The 20,615-nt window shown below is 39.2% G+C and overlaps 1 protein-coding gene and 1 long non-coding RNA gene across 18 annotated transcripts in view; one reads left to right on the top strand and one right to left on the bottom strand.

Moving 5' to 3' along the window:
- The window catches only part of DLGAP1 (DLG associated protein 1), an 889,418-nt gene that overhangs the window by 692,789 nt on the left and 176,014 nt on the right, over positions 1–20,615 (top strand). For all 17 annotated transcript variants that reach the window (XM_059140358.1, XM_059140356.1, XM_059140355.1 and 14 more), the window contains one exon: positions 4,636–4,813. In XM_059140358.1, the coding sequence (XP_058996341.1) occupies positions 4,636–4,813 (178 nt within the window). The remainder of the gene's footprint in view (positions 1–4,635; positions 4,814–20,615) is intronic.
- The window catches only part of LOC131811672 (uncharacterized), a 365,766-nt gene that overhangs the window by 291,526 nt on the left and 53,625 nt on the right, over positions 1–20,615 (bottom strand). The window lies entirely within an intron of this gene.

Below are 20,615 nucleotides of genomic sequence, written 5' to 3'. Positions count from 1 at the left end.
GGCAAATATTTATCTGAGTTGGCAGAACAAATAGCCAATGTTTGATAGCTACTTGTAGGATCCATAGAGAACAGTTTCCCTTTTACAATAATGATGTAGGAGGTTAACTTTCATGGTTAAATTCTAGATCTGTTTTAATTTAGTTCCTTTGGTAGCTGCTCATCAAATTCCCAGGCTTTGGTATTACTGAGTCTTACTTGACTATTGTGTTTAAGTAATTCCACACAAACCTCAAGAATGAGTGCACTCTTATATACTGCAAAGAAGACATTTGGATTTTGGAGATTATCTTTGCCATCTGCAGACATGGACCTGGGTGTGCCTGGATCTGATGTGCAAATGGTGTTTATATTTATCAACATTTCTCTAATTTACTGAATCTCTGTCCATTTTTTGAGTTATTTGCATTATTCTTTAATTTGCTAAGTCCACTTTAAATGTTACAGGGGTGAACCCTCTTCATTATCTCGTGTGATATTGCAAATATGTTTCCTACCCAGTGACTATTATTCTTAACTTTGCTTATACTGCCTTTTTTGAACAAAAGTTTTAAATTTTTATGTAGTACTATTCTTAAGTAGATTCTTATCCATCTTTTTTTTAATGGCTTTTAATTTCAACATCCTGTTTCTTTTTTCTTTTTTTTAAGATTTCATTTATTTATTTGACAGAGAGATCACAAGTGGGCAGAGAGGCAGGCAGAGAGAGAAGAGGAAGCAAGCTCCCTGACAGCAGAGAGCCCGATGTGGGGCTCAATCCCAGGATCCCGAGATCACGACCTGAGTTGAAGGCTTAACCCACTGAGCCACCCAGGCGCCCCAACATTCTGTTTCTAAAAATCTTTTTCCACCACTTTCTTTTCATTTCTTAGGCTTACTTCATTGTCTTCCATAAGGTCTTATAGTTTATTTCCATAAAATCCTGATAATTTTTAAAAGTTTTTAGGTATAGACATTAAGATTATACGGGGCGCCTAGTTAGCTTAGAGCACACGACTCTTGATCTCGGGGTTGTACGTTTGAGGCCAAAAATGCATGTAAAAATTACTTAAAAATGAAAACTTAAAAAAAAAAAATTCAGGGATGCCTGGGTGGCTCAGTTGGTTGAGCATCTGCCTTTGGCTAAGCTATGATCCCCAGGGTCCTGGGATCGAGCCCCACACTAGGGCTCTTGATTTTTAATCTTTTAATAATATGGATAGTAGGAATCCTTTTCTTTTTTCCCCATGTGGACTCACAGCTCATCTAACACCATTACTAAGTAATTTATCTCTTCTCTGCTTATTTAAATTGCCACCTTTGCAAGATAGTAAGTTTAGATAGACACTCGGTTCTGTTTCTGGAGTCCTTACTTTATATTTTTTTTAACTTTTTTTTTTTAAGATTTTATTTATTTATTTGACAGAGAGAGATTACAAGTAGACAGAGAGGCAGGCAGAGAGAGAGAGAGAGAGGGAAGCAGGCTCCCTGCTGAGCGGAGAGCCCGATGCAGGACTCGATCCCAGGACCCTGAGATCATGACCTGAGCCGAAGGCAGCGGCTTAACCCACTGAGCCACCCAGGCGCCCCTGGAGTCCTTACTTTATTACACAGATTTGTCTATTCCTTCGCTATACCACGCTGTTTTCCTCTTTGTCATTATAAAGTATATTTGAGATCTGATAGGATATTTATCTCCTGTTTAATTTATTTTTATTTTCTGGCTGGTTTTAGACCCCCTACTCTTACTCATCTTCCGTGTTTAATCTTCACATGGGCTCTTAAACCCATCTGCTGAAGTTCAGCAGCTACTTAACTCAGTCCTATCACTAGTTCTTTAAATTATCACCATATTGCAACTCCTTCCCTGGTGTTCCTTCTCTCACTGTGCCAATCACAGTCTATTCTCTGAACGCCTTCCGTTAGGAAATCTGATTATTTTGAGGCCTCATATAATTTTTAAAACAGCTTTATGGATCTATAATGTACATAGCAAACAATTTACTCATTGCTTTACACATTGACCATGTGCGATGCAATGGTCTCTAGCATATTCAGATTTGTGCAACCGCCACCACAATCCATTTTAGAGTGTTTTTCGCCACCCCAAAGAAAAAGATCATACCTTTTAGATATCAACCCCCAGCCTTGCCATCTTCCTCCTCCTCCTAGACATCCCAGTCTAGGCAGCCACTAACCTACCTTCTGTATTTAGAAATTTTTTATTCTGGAACTTTATATAAGTAGAATCATATAATCCATAACTGGCCTCTTCTACTTACCATGATGTTTACAAAATTCATCCATGTCGTCGCATATATCAGTTCTAAACACTTCCTCACAGCCAACTAATATTCCCCCGTATGGATATATCACATTTTACCCATTCCTCAGCTGACAGACATTTGGGTTGCCCTACTTTTTGGCTCTTATGAATAATACTGCTATGAACCTCAAAGAAACTCTCTAGTAACAGCCAATGGGTATACATCTGTAACCGTGTCAGTATCTCAAAGTACCTCAAAGAACCTCAAAGAAAATCTCTTGTTACACTCAAAAAAAAAAAAAAAAAAAAAGACGAGAATTTTTATTACAATGGCATTAGATTTGTAGCTTAATTTAGGAAAATTTTAATTTTTTCTTACAATATTACTTCCACCAAGGAAAATTATCTTCCTTTACATCTATTTAGGCCCATGGGGTGCCCGAGTGGCTGTCCGTTAAGCAGCTGCCTTCAACTAAGGTCATGATTCCAGAGTCCTGAGATCCAGCCCTGCATCGGGCTCCCTGTTGAGGAGGAAGCCTGCTTTTCCTCTCCCTCTCCCTTTCCCACTCCCCTGCTTGTGTTCCCTCTCTCACTGTGTCCTTCTCTAATAAATATATAAAATCTTTAAAAAAAAATTTACATCTATTTAGGCCTTGTTTATTGCCTTCCACAAAGTTTTATAGTTTTCTTCATAAAATCCTGTTGCTTCTTCTTATGATTTGTACTTATTTTATAACATTTACCATTTTAAATAGGATTTTTTAAAATTAAAATTTCTATTTGGTGGTGGCAGTATATAGAAAAGCTATTAATTTTTGTATTTTTTAACCCTGTATCTAGCTATCCTGTGGATCTCTCTTATGCATTCCGATAGCGTCTCAGTTCTTTTTTTTTTTTTAAGATTTTATTTATTTACTTGACAGACAGATATCACAAGTAGGCAGAGAGGCAGGCAGAGAGAGGAAGGGAAGCAGGCTCCCCAAAGAGCAGAGAGCCTGATGCGGGACTCGATCCCAGGACCCTGAGATCATGACCTGAGCTGAAGGCAGAGGCTTAACTCACTGAGCCACCCAGATGCCCCACTTCTTAGTTTTTTTATCTTCTAGATAATTATATAATGTGAATACATGAAACTTATCTCTTACTTCAGAATATTTATATTCCCTGTATCTTTTTATTTTCTAATTCATTGGTTTTGATCTCCAGAATGACAAATAATAGCATTAATACCGGGCATACATCTTTCTTATCAGCTTTAACTTTTGCTGGAAGCAACATTTCAGCAAAAATAAAAGAAATTTACCAATGAAAGAAAACTCACCCTGAATCCCATGTGAAAGCAAGCTTGAAAAATTACTAAAAATAAATTGGTTATATATCTATAGAAAGGCAGGAACATGGGCACCTCATGGCTCAGTCAGTTAAGCAACCGCCTTTGGCTAAGGTCATGATCCCAGGGTCCTGGGATCAAGCCCCACATTGGGCTGCCTACTTAGCAGGGAGTCTGTTTGTCCCCTGCCCCTGCTCATGCTCTCACTTTCTCTCCCTCTCTCTCTCTTTCAAATACATAAATAAATAAATAAATAAAATCTTAAAAAAAAAAAAAAGAAAGAAAGAAAGAGAGAGAGAGAGAAAGACAGGAAAGATATACACCAGACTGCTACACAGGTAGTTCTTTTAAGGGTGTAGAATTCTGTGGCAGAAACAGGGGTGGAGAGAGAGACCCACTTTCTGCTTTATGCACTCCTGTGTAGCTTGGCAATGAGCCTTTCCTACTTTTATAATTTTAAAATGTATCTTGAAAGAAAATACAGAGTACAAAGTGTGTAAAGACTTTCTTTACATATCAAGATTTAAAGATGTATGCATTGTTAATGGCTAAAACTGAAGTTGTGTTTACTAAATTCAATCTCAACTAAATGATACAAAGATTAGACAGACAAGTAGAAGAGAGAAGGATTGGTAGAGATACTGACACGGTTACAGATGTATACCCATTGGCTGTTACTAGACAGTCCGAAAACAAAAAGATGGCCACAGAAAGGAAGTGGGTAAAAGAAAATGCTTATAGACCACATAGGAAGGATTCTGGGGCACGGGGTCAAAGCTATTATCTCCCTCCTCCAGACGCCTGAGAAAATGTGAATGGCGAAATTACTTCATGGGCTGAAGAGAATTTTAATTGCTCTCTAAGGTCATCAGAACTTAATGATTTCCTGCCAGAACTTTTTCCTTCTGAGACACCATGGGGGAGTCTAATATCATAGGAAGCCATCTATATTTTTCATCCCAGTATTTAGGGTGCCACATCAATGGTAGTGCACCCACATCTTATTACTGCTTACATCCTAGACTATGACTAAATGTGCCCCTTCTCTTATTCCCTTTCAGGATTTCCAATGAACACTCCCCCAAACTCCAGATCCGGAGTCATAGTTACCTGAGGGCTGTAAGTGAAGTCTCCATCAACCGAAGCTTGGACAGCCTTGACCCTGCTGGCCTGCTCACGTCACCAAAGTTCCGCTCTAGGAATGAGAGCTACATGCGAGCCATGAGCACCATCAGCCAGGTGAGCACCATGGCTACGGGCCATTACCTACATAAGGGTTAGTGGACACAGGGCATGAAAGGAGTAAACCACTGATGGGTCAGCCTGATCTACATGCTACACATGTTCAACAACTACTAGGGAAGGATAAAGGACACCAGAAATTCACCAGTAGTCAGTCAGCACCAGCACACTTGCCATCGGGAAGTTGACAGATGAGGTGATTAAAGATGCTTGTGGGACAGAAGGACATGGTAGACGTCACTGGCAAAAACCATAGCACTGTCTGATCATAAGAGTAGAAGTATTGAGCAGGTCATCAAGACAGAGACCCAGGGACAAGAAGGGAGATACGTCCTACTTATCTCACCTGGGTCCCAGGTAAATATTATATCTTGGCAATGAGACAAAAGCCACTTCTAAGAACCAGTATGTTGGACCAGGGATTAAGACTCCATAAAGGCAAATTAATTCTATGTCCAAAATACTCAGTCTATCCCCACAAAGGTCTCAGAGTGTGGGAGATGGCTGTTTTACCTAAGATCGGGGATTAAGAAGACCTGGGACTCTTGGAGGACCTGATCCTGCAGCTTTTTGGGGGCCATGAGAGGAACCAAAGATACTACAGGGGCTGACTTCCTCTGGGAGCACAAGAAGGATATTTTTTAAATGAAGTGTAAGAACTCTGAATTTAAATTTCTATTAAAAAAAATAACTACTATACAATTAATTCAGCTAGTACCTACTGAGCAGAACACTGGACCAGATTATAGAAGTTACTCATTGATGAACAGTACAAAATCACTTGCCCTGCCTTGGATATAAACATTTTTTAAAATATTTATTTATTTATTTATTTGAGAGAGAGCAGAGTGAGTGAGAGAGAGAACAGGAGCAGGGGAAGGGGGAAGAGAGAGAAGGAAAAGCAGGCCCTCATCTGAACAGAGAGCCTGATACTGGGCTCGATCCCAGAACCCTGGGATCATGACCTGAGCCGAAGGCAGACGCTTAACCTACTAAGCCACCCAGGTGCTCCTCCCTGGATATACTTGCTAATGCATAGCTTTGCATGCCAGGCCCAGGAGACCGGACTTCATTTGTTAGGGATGGGATTGATTAAAGATTAATTGAAACCTCAGCTTTTAAAAAGGCAAGAGATATGATCAGAACTTTGATGTGAAATAATTCGTATGGAAAAAATAGAGAAAAGATGAGAGAAGATGAATGGTTAGAAGGAAAGAAGCTAGTCTGGAAGACATTGTGATCACCAAGGTAAAAATTAATGCTACTAGCAGTGCAGCTACAAATGGTGGTAGCAGTGGTGAGGGTGGTGGTGGTTAAGGTAGTGGTGATGAGGATGGTGATGGTGACAGTGGTGATGAGGAAGAGGTTGGTAGTGAGGGTGTGGTGATGGGGATGGTGACTGTGGTGATGAAGAGGAGTGTGGTAATGATGGTGGCTAGCCAAACATGGTAGGCTGAGAACTGAAGCATCTCTAATCTACCAAAGTGAGACCCTGAAATAGGACCATGGTTCTTGCTTTGTCCCTACCAACAAAATAGAGCTCTTTACTCTAACTGCATTCTTGAAGAGCAAAGGCAAGAACCATAGCAAGGCCCTGAGAGCAGGGCAGGGTGGTAATCGGGGAAATCTGGCATGGGGGATCCCCACATCTGCCCACTGCACATTTCCTTACTTGAAAGAATCCTGCAAGAATATGCATGCCCACCTGTGCTAGCTGATATGTCCAATGATACTCACTATCCCAACTCCCAGGAATATAGTTGGTGCCTCATTTGCTGAAATTTTGACTTGCCTCCCCTTACTTTTTTTACAATAAGCAATATAATATTTAAAATTTCTTGGGGCACTAGGGTGGCTCAGTTGTTGGGTGTCTGCCTTCAGCTTGGGTCATGACCTCAGGGTCCTGGGATTGAGCCCTGCATTGGGCTCCTGCTCAGTGGGGAGCCTGCTTCTCCCTCTCACACTCCCTCTGCTTGCGTTTCCTCTCTGTTTCTTTGTCAAATAAATAAATAAAATATTTTTTAAAAAAATAATAAAAGTAATAATAAAATAAAAGTTATTTAAGCTTTTGTATATTCCGGATGGCCTCATGGTCACATAGGCTTCTGGAAAGGTAGTCTATAAATCTAGCTGTCATACATATAGATTACATTGAATACATCAGTGGATTTTTTTTTTAAATTGTTGGAAAATATTTATACCCATTCACTGCTTTCATAATTCTAAATGTTTAAATTTTATTTCTTACGAAGATTTTATTTATTTGCCAGAGAGAGAGAGAGAGAGAGCACAAGCAGAGGGAATGGTAGTGTAAGAGGAAGAAGCAGACTTCCCATTGAGCAAGGAGCCTGATGCAGGACTCGATCCCAGGACCCTGGGATCATGACCTGAGCCGAAGGCAGATCTTAACGAACTAAGCCACCCAGGCAACTCTAGATTTTTAAATTTTATATGTTCAAGACAGGAGAAACATGTCACTTCCCCCATCAGGACACTGAATCTACATAGCTGCCTGGCTTGAGTCCCTGTGCCACGGATCTGACCTTCCTGAGACACCATCACATCCTAGTGACAGCCGAGTAACTCATCAACAAAAAAGAGGCACATGTGGGCCCTGATGCTACAGCAGGTTGTGCTCTGTAATCTGGTGGTATAATCATTTAGCCTTAAGTAAAATACAGAAAGAATAGCCATCCTAAATGGATTCCTAATGATACATCATTTTTCTAGTTTCATACTCACTTTTCAAGTAACACAATATTTCTAAGGATAATTTCAAACTATTGCAGTCCCAATAGTGTCATTATTCAAAGGAGAATAGTTTCTTCTTCAAAGTAATATTACCATATATATTCTAGACTTTCCAAAAAGTGGCCAGCTTTTCTGATGTTGGGGATATTCTCGCTCATAGATCTTTAGTAGCAGCTGTAATTGTATAGAATTTAAATGCATTATATCCTATTCCCTTTTAAAACCTGGCATATTATTCATCAAAGCCTCCTAGAAAGATCAAAGTAAAATTTTATAAGCCAAAATATTGGTCTAGAATAACTAAATTGTTTATTTATGCCATTCATACCTCAAAGAAATAAAATACCTCTAAAAACAGATTGTGCATGCATGGTAGAGAAATTTTGAATTTTTTTATATTTAGTCCCTTTCTATATTTTGTACTACACATACATCTAATAAAAATGGGGGTTTTTATAAAGTAAAGCTTGAGAATAAAGAATTTTTAAAAGTCACATTTAAAATATATATATGTATTTGGTATAATAACAGTCATTCCCAAATTAGCCTAATTAATTCATAATAAATAAATTATGTCTTCATTTATTTCAAGTCAAATTCTCAAATATCTTCATCTGGAGTGGTAAACCAGAAGCCCACAGATATTTCTGGCTGGCAATGTATTGGATTTCTACATCATTTTTTTAAAAAGTGAATAAGCAGCTATTACGCTCAGTGGTAATACCAGCAGTTTAGCTATGACTTGTGACCTAGATCATCCCTTTATTGTATGCATTCAAAGAAACAAAAACTCAGATGAATTAAAGGTCTACGTATACAGCCAGTACAGAACCTAGAAATCCAAGTATCCTGACTCCTCACTGATACGTTTCTCCAGTACCTACTGGTATGGAGATATTGAGGCAACAATATTGCTAATAATAGGAGTAATAATGGAAATGATAACAGCAGAATAGTTATCATGTATTGCTTACCTGATACATATAAGACACTTTTCATATTCTCTCATTAATTTCATATCAACTACAAAAAAAGATCATTTCTTACTTTATGAAATTCAGTTTAGACATTTGTAGTAAATTGATTCATTCTTCCCACTACACTGTCTCACAGAATAACAGCCACTATTTGTGGAGTATCTACAATGTGCCTAGAAACATAATATGCATTTTGAATATTTTATTTTTATCCTTAAAGCATCCATAGGAAATAGACATCATTGTACCCATTTTACAGATGAGGAAAGTGGGGCTCAGAGAATTCAAGCAAATTGCCCATGATAGAATAGAAAGAGCATTAAACTATACCTGGGGTAGGGGGCACCTGGGTGGCTCAGTGGGTTAAAGCCTCTGCCTTCAGCTCAGGTCATGATCTCAGGGTCCTGCGATCAAGCCCTGCATTGGGCTCTCTGTCAGCAGAGAGCCTGCTTCCCCCTCTCTCTCTCTGCCTGCCTCTCTGCTTACTTGTGATCTCTGTCTGTCAAATAAATAAATAAAATCTTTTAAAAATAAATAAATAAATAAACTATACCTGGGGCATCTGGGTGGCTCAGTCAGTTGAGCCTCCAACTCTTGATTTCTTTTTTTTTTTTTTTTTTATACTTTTTTTATTTTTTATAAACATATATTTTTATCCCCAGGGGTACAGGTCTGTGAATCACCAGGTTTACACACTTCACAGCACTCACCAAATCACATACCCTCCCCAATGTCCATAATCCCACCCCCTTCTCCCAAACCCCCTCCCCCCGGCAACCCTCAGTTTGTTTCGTGAGATTAAGAGTCACTTATGGTTTGTCTCCCTCCCAATCCCATCTTGTTTCATTTATTCTTCTTCTACCCACTTAAGCCTCCATGTTGTATCACCACTTCCTCATATCAGGGAGATCATATGATAGTTGTCTTTCTCTGCTTGACTTATTTCGCTAAGCATGATACGCTCTAGTTCCATCCATGTTGTTGCAAATGGCAAGATTTCATTTCTTTTGATGGCTGCATAGTATTCCATTGTGTATATATACCACATCTTCTTGATCCATTCATCTGTTGATGGACATCTAGGTTCTTTCCATAGTTTGGCTATTGTGGACATTGCTGCTATAAACATTCGGGTGCATGTGCCCCTTTGGATCACTACATTTGTATCTTTAGGGTAAATACCCAATAGTGCAATTGCTGGGTCATAGGGCAGTTCTATTTTCAACATTTTGAGGAACCTCCATGCTGTTTTCCAGAATGGCTGCACCAGCTTGCATTCCCACCAACAGTGTAGGAGGGTTCCCCTTTCTCCGCATCCTCGCCAGCATCTGTCATTTCCTGATTTGTTGATTTTAGCCATTCTGACTGGTGTGAGGTGATATCTCATTGTGGTTTTGATTTGTATTTCCCTGATGCCGAGTGATATGGAGCACTTTTTCATGTGTCTGTTCGCCATCTGGATGTCTTCTTTGCAGAAATGTCTGTTCATGTCTTCTGCCCATTTCTTGATTGGATTATTTGTTCTTTGGGTGTTGAGTTTGCTAAGTTCTTTATAGATTCTGGACACTAGTCCTTTATCTGATATGTCGTTTGCAAATATCTTCTCCCATTCTGTCAGTTGTCTTTTGATTTTGTTAACTGTTTCCTTTGCTGTGCAAAAGCTTTTGATCTTGATGAAATCCCAGTAGTTCATTTTTTCCCTTGCTTCCCTTGCCTTTTGCGTTGTTCCTAGGAAGATGTTGCTGCGGCAGAGGTCGAAGAGGTTGCTGCCCGTGTTCTCCTCAAGGATTTTGATGGATTCCTTTCGTACATTGAGATCCTTCATCCATTTTGAGTCTATTTTTGTGTGTGGTGTAAGGAAATGGTCCAATTTCATTTTTCTGCATGTGGCTGTCCAATTTTCCCAGCACCATTTATTGAAAAGGCTGTCTTTTTTCCATTGGACATTCTTTCCTGCTTTGTCGAAGATTAGTTGACCATAGATTTGAGGGTCTATTTCTGGGCTCTCTATTCTGTTCCATTGATCTATGTGTCTGTTTTTGTGCCAGTACCATGCTGTCTTGATGATGACAGCTTTGTAATAGAGCTTGAAGTCCGGAATTGTGATGCCACCAACGTTGGCTTTCTTTTTCAATATCCCTTTGGCTATTCGAGGTCTTTTCTGGTTCCATATAAATTTTAGCATTATTTGTTCCATTTCTTTGAAAAAGATGGATGGTACTTTGATAGGAATTGCATTAAATGTGTAGATTGCTTTAGGTAGCATAGACATTTTCACAATATTTATTCTTCCAATCCAGGAGCATGGAACATTTTTCCATTTCTTTGTGTCTTCCTCAATTTCTTTCATGAGTACTTTATAGTTTTCTGAGTATAGATTCTGTGTCTCTTTGGTTAGGTTTATTCCTAGGTATCTTATGGTTTTGGATGCAATTGTAAATGGGATTGACTCCTTAATATCTCTTTCTTCTGTCTTGCTGTTGGTGTAGAGAAATGCAACTGATTTCTGTGCATTGATTTTATATCCTGACACTTTACTGAATTCCTGTATAAGTTCTAGCAGTTTTGGAGTGGAGTCTTTTGGGTTTTCCACATATAGTATCATATCATCTGCGAAGAGTGATAATTTGACTTCTTCTTTGCCGATTTGGATGCCTTTAATTTCCTTTTGTTGTCTGATTGCTGAGGCGAGGACCTCTAGTACGATGTTGAATAGCAGTGGTGATAATGGACATCCCTGCCGTGTTCCTGACCTTAGCGGAAAAGCTTTCAGTTTTTCTCCATTGAGAATGATATTTGCGGTGGGTTTTTCATAGATGGCTTTGATGATATTGAGGTATGTGCCCTCTATCCCTACACTTTGAAGAGTTTTGATCAGGAAGGGATGTTGTACTTTGTCAAATGCTTTTTCAGCATCTATTGAGAGTATCATATGGTTCTTGTTCTTTCTTTTATTGATGTGTTGTATCACATTGACTGATTTGCGGATGTTGAACCAACCTTGCAGCCCTGGAATAAATCCCACTTGGTCGTGGTGAATAATCTTTTTAATGTACTGTTGAATCCTATTGGCTAGTATTTTGTTGAGTATTTTCGCATCTGTGTTCATCAAGGATATCGGTCTATAGCTCTCTTTTTTGGTGGGATCCTTGTCTGGTTTTGGGATCAAGGTGATGCTGGCCTCATAAAATGAGTTTGGAAGTTTTCCTTCCATTTCTATTTTTTGGAACAGTTTCAGGAGAATAGGAATTAGTTCTTCTTTAAATGTTTGGTAGAATTCCCCCGGGAAGCCGTCTGGCCCTGGGCTTTTGTTTGTTTGGAGATTTTTAATGACTGTTTCAATCTCCTTACTGGTTATGGGTCTGTTCAGGCTTTCTATTTCTTCCTGGTTCAGTTGTGGTAGTTTATATGTTTCTAGGAATGCATCCATTTCTTCCAGATTGTCAAATTTATTGCCGTAGAGTTGCTCATAGTATGTTCTTATAATAGTTTGTATTTCTTTGGTGTTAGTTGTGATCTCTCCTCTTTCATTCATGATTTTATTTATTTGGGTCCTTTCTCTTTTCTTTTTGATAAGTCGGGCCAGGGGTTTATCAATTTTATTAATTCTTTCAAAGAACCAGCTCCTAGTTTCGTTGATTTGTTCTATTGTTTTTTTGGTTTCTATTTCATTGATTTCTGCTCTGATCTTTATGATTTCTCTTCTCCTGCTGGGCTTAGGGTTTCTTTCTTGTTCTTTCTCCAGCTCCTTTAGGTGTAGGGTTAGGTTGTGTACCTGAGACCTTTCTTGTTTCTTGAGAAAGGCTTGTACCGCTATATATTTTCCTCTCAGGACTGCCTTTGTTGTGTCCCACAGATTTTGAACCATTGTATTTTCATTATCATTTGTTTCCATGATTTTTTTCAATTCTTCTTTAATTTCCCGGTTGACCCATTCATTCTTTAGAAGGATACTGTTTAGTCTCCATGTATTTGGGTTCTTTCCAAACTTCCTTTTGTGGTTGAGTTCTAGCTTTAGAGCATTGTGGTCTGAAAATATGCAGGGAATGATCCCAATCTTTTGATACCGGTTGAGTCCTGATTTAGGACCGAGGATGTGATCTATTCTGGAGAATGTTCCATGTGCACTAGAGAAGAATGTGTATTCTGTTGCTTTGGGATGAAATATTCTGAATATATCTGTGATGTCCATCTGGTCCAGTGTGTCATTTAAGGCCTTTATTTCCTTGCTGATCTTTTGCTTGGATGACCTGTCCATTTCAGTGAGGGGAGTGTTAAAGTCCCCTACTATTATTGTATTATTGTTGATGTGTTTCTTTGATTTTGTTATTAATTGGTTTATATAGTTGGCTGCTCCCACATTGGGGGCATAGATATTTAAAATTGTTAAATCTTCTTGTTGGACAGACCCTTTGAGTATGATATAGTGTCCTTCCTCATCTCTTATTATAGTCTTTGGCTTAAAATCTAATTGATCTGATATAAGGATTGCCACTCCTGCTTTCTTCTGATGTCCATTAGCATGGTAAATTCTTTTCCACCCCCTCACTTTAAATCTGGAGGTGTCTTCGGGCTTAAAATGTGTTTCTTGGAGGCAACATATAGATGGGTTTTGTTTTTTTATCCATTCTGATACCCTGTGTCTTTTGACAGGGGCATTTAGCCCATTCACATTCAGGGTAACTATTGAGAGATATGAATTTAGTGCCATTGTATTGCCTGTAAGGTGACTGTTACTGTATAGGTCTCTGTTCCTTTCTGATCTACCACTTGTAGGCTCTCTCTTTGCTTAGAGGACCCCTTTCAATATTTCCTGTAGAGCTGGTTTGGTATTTGCAAATTCTTTCAGTTGTTGTTTGTCCTGGAAGCTTTTAATCTCTCCTTCTATTTTCAATGATAGCCTAGCTGGATATAGTATTCTTGGCTGCATGTTTTTCTCGTTTAGTGCTCTGAAAATATCATGCCAGCTCTTTCTGGCCTGCCAGGTCTCTGTGGATAAGTCAGCTGCCAATCTAATATTTTTACCATTGTATGTTACAGACTTCTTTTCCCGGGCTGCTTTCAGGATTTTCTCTTTGTCATTGAGACTTGTAAATTTTACTATTAGGTGACGGGGTGTGGGCCTATTCTTATTGATTTTGAGGGGCATTCTCTGAACCTCCTGAATTTTGATGCTCGTTCCCTTTGCCATATTGGGGAAATTCTCCCCAATAATTCTCTCCAGTATACCTTCTGCTCCCCTCTCACTTTCTTCTTCTTCTGGAATCCCAATTATTCTAATGTTGTTTTGTCTTATGGTGTCACTTATCTCTCGAATTCTCCCCTCGTGGTCCAGTAGCTGTTTGTCCCTCTTTTGCTCAGCTTCTTTATTCTCTGTCATTTGGTCTTCTATATCACTAATTCTTTCTTCTGCCTCATTTATCCTAGCAGTTAGAGCCTCCATTTTTGATTGCACCTCATTAATAGCTTTTTTGATTTCACCTTGGTTAGATTTTAGTTCTTTTATTTCTCCAGAAAGGGCTTTTATATCTCTCGAGAGGGTTTCTCTCATATCTTCCATGCCTTTTTCGAGCCCGGCTAGAACCTTGAGAATTGTCATTCTGAACTCTAGATCTGACATATTACCGATGTCTGTATTGATTAGGTCCCTAGCCTTCGGTACTGCCTCTTGTTCTTTTTTTTGTGTTGAATTTTTCCGTCTTGTCATTTTGTCCAGATAAGAGTAAATGAAGGGGCAAGTAAAATACTAAAAGGGTGGCAACAACCCCAGGAAAATATGCTTTAACCAAATTAGAAGAGATCCAAAATCGTGAGTGGGGAGAAAGGGGATAAAAAGAGGTTCAAAAAGGAAGAAAGAAAAAAGAAAAAAAAAAAATGAAAAGAAAAGAATATTTTTAAAGAAAGAAAACACCTAAGAAAAATGTAAAAAAAAATATATATATATATTAGATAAACTAGTAAAAAATCGTTAAAAAAGAAAAAGGTAACAGTTAAAAAAAAATTTTACCCGAGGGCGAGAAAAAAAAAAAAATGAAAAAGAAAAAATTAAATTAACTGCAAGACTAAAAAAAATCACAGGAAAAAAGCCATGAGTTCCGTGCTTGGCTTTCTCCTCCTCTGGAATTCTGCTGCTCTCCTTGGTATTGAAACCGCACTCCTTGGTAGGTGAACTTGGTCTCGGCTGGATTTCTTGTTGATCTTCTGGGGGAGGGGCCTGTTGTAGTGATTCTCAAGTGTCTTTGCCCCAGGCGGAATTACACCGCCCTTACCCGGGGCCGGGGTGAGTAATCCGCTCGGGTTTGCTTTCAGGAGCTTTTGTTCCCTGAGCGCTTTCCGTAGAGTTCCAGAGGACGGGAATACAAATGGCGGCCTCCTGGTCTCCGGCCCGGAGGAGCCGAGAGCCCAGGGCCCCACTCCTCAGTGCGCCCTCAGAGAACAGCGCCCAGTTACTCCCGTCTGCCTGACCTCCGGCCGCGCTCCGAGCTCACCGAGCCTGCGACCGGTTCAAGGTAACACGGAGCTGCAAGCTTACTGTCGGCTCTGTCTCTGTAGCCGGCTTTCCCGTTCCAATACCCGCAAGCTCTGCGACACTCAGACACCCCCGATCCTTCTGTGACCCTGCGGGACCTGAGGCCACGCTGACCCCGCGTGGGCTTCGCCCCGGTTTAGCCTCTGGAGCGATGTCCCTCAGCGGAACAGACTTTTAAAAGTCCTGATTTTGTGCGCGGTTGCTCCGCCGCTTGCCGGGAGCCGGCCCCTCCCCCCGGGGTCTATCTTCCCGTCGCTTTGGATTCACTTCTCCGCCGGTCCTACCTTTCAGAAAGTGGTTGTTTTTCTGTTTCCAGAATTGCTGTTCTTCTTCTCTTCGATCTGCCGATGGATTTTCAGGTGTTTGCAATCTTTAGATAAGCTATCTAGCTGATCTCCGGCTAGCTGAAGCAGTCTCAGCTTGCTACTTCTCCGCCATCTTGACTCCTCCTCCTCTTTTTTTTTTTTTTTAAAGATTCTTATTTATTTATTTGATAGAGAGAGATCACAAGTAGGCAGAGAGGCAGGCAGAGAGAGAGGAGGAAGCAGGTTCCCCACCCAGCAGAGAGCCCGATGCGGGGCTCAATCCCAGGACCCCAGAATCATAACCTGAGCCAAAGGCAGATGCTTTAATCCCCTGAGCCACCCAGGCACCCACAACTCTTGATTTCTTAATAACATTCTTTTCTCTAACTTACCTTATTATAAAAACATAGTGCATCATGTTTATAAGACATAAATATGTGTTAATCAGCAATGGTGTTAGTAAGGATTCTTACTTATAATAGGTTATTAATAGTTACATTTTTGTGGAGTCAAATTAGTATGTGGATTTTCTTTTTTTTAGGATTCTAATTTATTAGAGAGAGAAAGAGAAAAGCATTTGCTGGGGGACAAGAGCAGGGAAGGGGGAGAAAGAAGCAGACTCCCCCCTGAGTGCAGAGCCTTACATGGGGCTCAGTCCCAGGACCCCAAGATCATGACCTGAGCCAAAACCAAGAGTCAGACGCTTCACTGACTGAGCCACCCAAGCACCGCTGTATGTAGATTTTCAACTGCATGGGGGGAGTCGATGCCCCAACCCCCTTGTTGTTTGTTCAGGGTCAACTGTATTTTAAAAGGCACTAAACAAGGGATTCCTGATTGGCTCAGTCCCTTGAGCATCTGCCTTTGGCTCAGGTCATGATCCCAGAGTCCTGGGATCGAGTCCCCATTGCATCTGGCTTTTTGCTCAGCAGGGAGCCTATTTCTCCTTCTGCCTGCCACTGCTTGTGCTCACTCTAACAAATAAATAAATAAAACCTTTAAAAAAATAAAATAAAATGCACTAAATGACATTAAGAACATGATATAAGACATGAAAGAAAAAGATACATCTGAATTTCAAAACCTTAAAAATCACAAAACTCAGGAAAAAATCAGAAGTAAAAGAAAAATCACTTCAGCAATGAAGATTAGACTAGAAGGAATACAGGAGCAAGTGAATGAGATATTTCATACACTAAGAAAAATAGAATCTAAAGAGGAGGGACATATTTGAAATCAGAAAGAAATGAAGAGGTAAAAAGGATTCAAGAGACACTAATAAATATTTTGGACAAAGATCATACACATAGATAATAGAAGTCTCCAAAGAAGAAAATGAAAGCAAAGAATGAGAATGAATAATAAAAATAATAATTAAAGAAAACTTTAATAAAAACAAAAAGATTTTTCAAAAGTATATATTGCATACCTGAGATTGACCCAAAATAACTAAGACATAGTCTAGTAAAATGAAAGCACTCTGATTTCAAACAAAACAAAATAAAACAAAGCTCCTTGGACTTCTAGACAGAAGAGCAAATGACCTAGAAAAGAAAAAAAATAGATGAATCACTTCTACTCCTGAAATCAATATTATACTATATGTTAACTAACTAGAATTTAAATAAAAATTTGAAGGAAAGAAAATTAAATTCTCATCAGCCTCTTTAACAATAGTTTATGACAAAGGAAAACTGAGTGATGTTATGATATTCAAGGAGGTAAAATGTAAACAAAGATTTTATACCCCCATAAACTGACTTTCATATAAAAGGCACAGACAAACTATTATAAACATGAATGGATATAGGAAACATCATTTCCATGAGCCCATCCTGAGGAATCAACTAGACAATGAGATTTGGACAACCCCAATGACCAGAAATAAGAACTAGTGGTGAATAGGTGTAGAGACTCATTTCTGGACTCTTGATTCCATTCCATTGGTCTATATGTGCCAATTATTGTGGCTTTGATTATTGTGGCTTTGCCATCTAAGTTTTGAGATCAGGAAGTATGAGTCCTCCAGCTTTGTTCTTTTACCAGGATTGCTTTGGAAATTATGATGTATCAATATATTTTTCGGTGTGGGTTTTTTTTCCCCCTTGGAATTCTTTGAGCTTTCTTGGATTCTGACATCTGACTAGTGGGAGTTCCACAAATAAATAAATAAAAGTAAGGCAATTACTAATGAAATAATTCAAGAAATGGTCCCAAAACTGAAAGACATGATTCTGTAAATTGAGAGGGACCCATCAGTACCCACCACAATTGATAGAGAAATATCCACATAGGGAACATCATGGTAAAATGTTAGCTCATTTGGGCCAAGATCCTAAAGGGCTTTCAAAAGAGGGTGAGAAAAAACAGTTTATACGGAAAGGCTCAGGAATGAGAAAGGCATCTATTTTTCCAGACTCTAGCGTGTATGGAGACTAAGAGACAAGGAGCAAAGCCTGAAAACAATGGAAAGAAGAAAGAATGCAGGCTAGAATCCTGAATGCAAGCATACTCTCTCTTAACAGTGGTGATGGAATATAGACTTTTCCATCAATGCCAGGTGGCCAGCTTGTCCAGAAAAGCACCGGAAGATGTTTTCCACCAAAAGGAGGGAATAAAACAAGGAAGAGGAAACAGGGACTCCATCACCATTGAGATAATCAAGAGCACCCCCACAGTGATAGGGAAGAGAGAACCCAGGATAGCTGGGGGCTTGGCAGCCATAGATTGCAATAAGAGAACAGAGGCTTCGAGGCTAATGCTTTAAGGGCAGGAAGGAAATCAATAGGTTACCTGAGGTCTACAAATGTATCAACAGGCTCAATTCACATAAGCAACTTTTTGGAAATACAGATGCAAATACCGTAAGATCCAACTGGAAGAATTGAAAGTGATTGCCTCTTTCGGGGGGAGAATCTGGGGTGGGGGGAGTAAGTGGGTTAGGGGTTTGCTCTTTTTCTTTATAAGCCATCTAGAACTTTTTAACCTGGATCTGTAGAATTTTGATAAGGAACAATCTTTTTACATGAAAAAACCGTAGTGGCAAGCATTAAATATACAGTTATTTATGAGAGACTAAATGAGGGCTAAAGCGAGGAAGAACATGTAGGTTATATGCTCTGCAGTGTAAGAATAGCTCAACTACTTTAAATGAGAAAAGAATAGAGAGTGAATACACAAAAAATAAAAGGAATTGTTAACTTCTCAATAATGACATGGATATGGTATTATTAGTATGCCATTCTGAGATGGTTGTGCATATATTACAGAAGAAACACATGAATAATTGTAGACTATCCCAATTCTATCATCTCCTTTGCCCCCTGAGAACCAGGACTTTTAGTATGGAATCAAGGTATAAGTATCGATATAATATAGAACAGTCTCAATTTTAGTTGGAGATATTCACTAGATCTGCCTACCAAAAGACCTAGTTTTGCCCACTAAACGATGACCAACTCAGTAGCAATGACAACAAGGCTTCCTGGGGCCCAGACTGTGTTCTTGAGATATCATTTCCCATTAAAAGAAGAAGGACCTTTAGAAAAAAAATACTGATGCCAGGACTGAGCAGGAAAGGTAGAAGATGAGTTTGGAATACCTTGACATAGCTGATACCAAGGAAATTATCAAAGACTACTCATTTCATGTCAAAAGGATTCAGGAGCCAACCTAAGAAGCTCCCACCAGTTAAAGATCAGTGAGTTCAAATTTGAAGTGAACTTAAAACCATCAATTTTTTTTTTTTCAAGGTCAAGCAAAGCTTTATTTTGAGACAAGCATCAAGAATCAAACTGCCCGGTCAGGACTGTCTCTTTTTTTTTTTTTTAAACCATCAAATATTTTTAAACTGTGAATTCATCTTGGTATTTTTAAAAGTTAATTGATCGCTTTTGATAGATAAGAGGGAACAGATTTATTATCTTGAAAATAAGAAGGGGGAAAAAAACCGAACACTTTTTCTGCCATTCCTATATGACCTAAACCACTGAATAACCAAATAATGTGAGAGGAAGCATTTATTTATAAAAAATGCTCCAACTAGTAACTGCAAAAGTAATGATGGAATTAGAATATCACAGTTTTACAACTCCCAGTGAATTAATGGATCTAGGGGTTGAGCACCAATGACTCCTAACAACAAAAAAGAGAAACAAAGCAGATATAATGTGTCTCCTGATAAAAGAACACATGACCCGTAGTCCTGCCAAAGGAATTGAACCAGAATCTTATAAAGCCCCTGCACCTAGCTTACAATTTTCAGGAAATACAAAACACGGAGGAACATGCTAAATCCTACCATGAGAATGAAATCAGCAAATTCAGACTGTGGGAAGCTTTACAGGTCAAACAACCCAGATGCTTCCATAAATAAATTGCAGTTTAAAAACTATAGGAGGAGGGTGCCTGGGTAGCTCAGTGGGTTGGGCCTCTGCCTTCGGCTTAGGTCATGGTCCCGGGGTCCTGGGATTGAGCCCCACATCGGGCTCTTCAGCAGGAACCCTGCTTCCCCCTCTCTCTGCCTCTCTGTCTGCTTGTGATCTCTCTCAGGTAAATAAATAAAATCTTTAAAAAAAAAAAAATTATAGGAGGAAGGCCTATATGTTAAAAGTGAATTGAAAGATATATTGAAATTTTTAAAAATGGGTATAACTAAACTGTAAGGTCCAAGGATGCACATAAGTGAAAAAACCCAAGCAATTCCTTGTGAAAATAATTCTTGGGGCCCCTGGGTAGCTCAGTGGGTTAAGCCTCTGCCTTTGGCCCAGGTCATGATCTCAGGGTCCTGGGATCGAGCCCCACATTGGGCTCTCTGCTCAGCGGGGAGCCTGCTTCCCCCTCTCTCTCTGCCTGCCTCTCTGCCTACTTGTGATCTCTCTTCGTCAAATAAATAAATCAATCTTTAAAAAAAAAGAAAAGAATCTTTGTAATTATTTATATAATTTATAGTTTATAAAAACTCTAATTCCTACAAATTCCTACAAATAAATTTTTTATCTTTATAAAGATAAAACTCAAAGTAGCGGCTACTTTTGGAGGGATGACGGGGATTATAGTTAGGATGGGGCATAGAGAGGGGTTTCTGGGGTGCCTGGAAAAATCTGTCTTTTTTTTTTTAAAGACTTTATTTATTTTTTATTTTTTATTTTTTATAAACTTATAATATATTTTATCCCCAGGGGTACAGGTCTGTGAATTGCCAGATTTACACACTTCATAGCACTCACCAAAGCACA

This window comes from Mustela lutreola, chromosome 11, assembly GCF_030435805.1.
Source record: "Mustela lutreola isolate mMusLut2 chromosome 11, mMusLut2.pri, whole genome shotgun sequence".
Taxonomy (NCBI): Eukaryota; Metazoa; Chordata; class Mammalia; order Carnivora; family Mustelidae; genus Mustela; species Mustela lutreola.
Note: the sequence above shows the minus strand (reverse complement) of the source record. Positions and strands in the feature narration are given on the sequence as shown.